This window comes from Puntigrus tetrazona, chromosome 2, assembly GCF_018831695.1.
Source record: "Puntigrus tetrazona isolate hp1 chromosome 2, ASM1883169v1, whole genome shotgun sequence".
Lineage (NCBI taxonomy): Eukaryota > Metazoa > Chordata > Actinopteri > Cypriniformes > Cyprinidae > Puntigrus > Puntigrus tetrazona.
Window position 1 is genome coordinate 13,421,921 of NC_056700.1, and position 1,250 is coordinate 13,423,170.

Genomic DNA, 1,250 nt, shown 5'->3' on the forward strand with positions numbered 1-1,250 from the left:
CTATTCCCGAAATAAAAATGGGAATATACTACCATTCAAAAGTATAGTTTTCTATTACACTCACCAAGTCTGCATAGTCAAAAGATTCAGTAAGATCTGTAATATTGTGAAATATTATTGCAATTTAAAACAACTGTTATTTTAATATACTTTTAAATCTAATTTACCTTGTGATTGTAAATGATATTATAAATGTACTGTCACTTTTGATCAATTTACTGTGTGTGTCCTTGCTGAATAAAAAATAAATAAAATAAATTCTCACTGACACCAAACCTTTGATATATTTCTAAGTATAAATGATGTTATTTCATTCTGGTGCATCACTTACAATTACATTTTTCTATCTCTCATTCTGTAGTAATCGTGGTGCTGTTTGCTGCGCTGAAACGTCAGAAGAAGAAAGAGCCCCTGATCATCTCCAAGGAGGACGTGAGGGACAATGTGGTCAGCTACAACGACGAGGGCGGTGGCGAGGAGGACACGCAGGCCTTTGACATCGGAGCGCTTCGTCATCCCGAAGTGATGGAGGAGAGCAAACTGCGGAGGGACATCCTGCCCTCCGAGTCGCTCTACCCTCCGCCGCCCCTCCGCAGAACCGCGGTGCCATCCCGAGAGAACGCAGACGTGCGGGACTTTATCAACCAGCGTGTGCAGGAAAATGACGGTAACCCCACAGCTCCTCCTTACGACTCACTGGCCACCTATGCTTACGAAGGTAACGGATCGGTGGCCGAGTCTCTCAGCTCGCTGGGGTCCGTATCCTCGGAAGGGGAGCAAGACTATAACTACCTCAGCGAGTGGGGACCACGCTTCAGGAAGCTAGCAGACATGTACGGCGGAGAGGACAGCGACTGGGACTCCTAACGGACAGACTGTGGAGCGAGACTCATTTGCTGATCTGCCTCTACGTGAAGACTGGAGTGGCAGAATGAGGCAGCCTAATTTCTTTTACAAAGTGCCCTTTTATCCTTCTCTTTGTCCTACAATCAGGCAGCCGGTTTCTCTGTCCTGATTGGCTGACGAACTTCACGCTCTGGCGAAGGAGGACGTATCCGTACGCCGACTTCTCATCAGAAAGATCATCTGTGGCGACATCTTCCTGCATAATCCCAGATCGTTCTGGAAATGTCTGCAGTTTTTCATATCCGTGACCATCGCTAAAAACGTTTCCTTTGGAAAGCCGAGCATCTAATGCAGAAGCGCTCTTTAAATCCTGCTGCAAAGAACAGTTTATCAGTTGACTGTGA

General features: G+C 45.9%; 1 protein-coding gene across 1 annotated transcript in view; it reads left to right on the forward strand.

Annotated features, from left to right (window-relative positions):
- The window catches only part of LOC122326989 (cadherin-6-like), an 11,868-nt gene extending 10,625 nt beyond the window's left edge, over positions 1-1,243 (forward strand). The window contains exon 7 of the mRNA XM_043222213.1: positions 362-1,243. Within this exon, the coding sequence (XP_043078148.1) occupies positions 362-867 (506 nt within the window). The 3' untranslated portion in view covers positions 868-1,243. The remainder of the gene's footprint in view (positions 1-361) is intronic.
- The last annotated feature ends 7 nt before the right edge of the window (positions 1,244-1,250 follow it).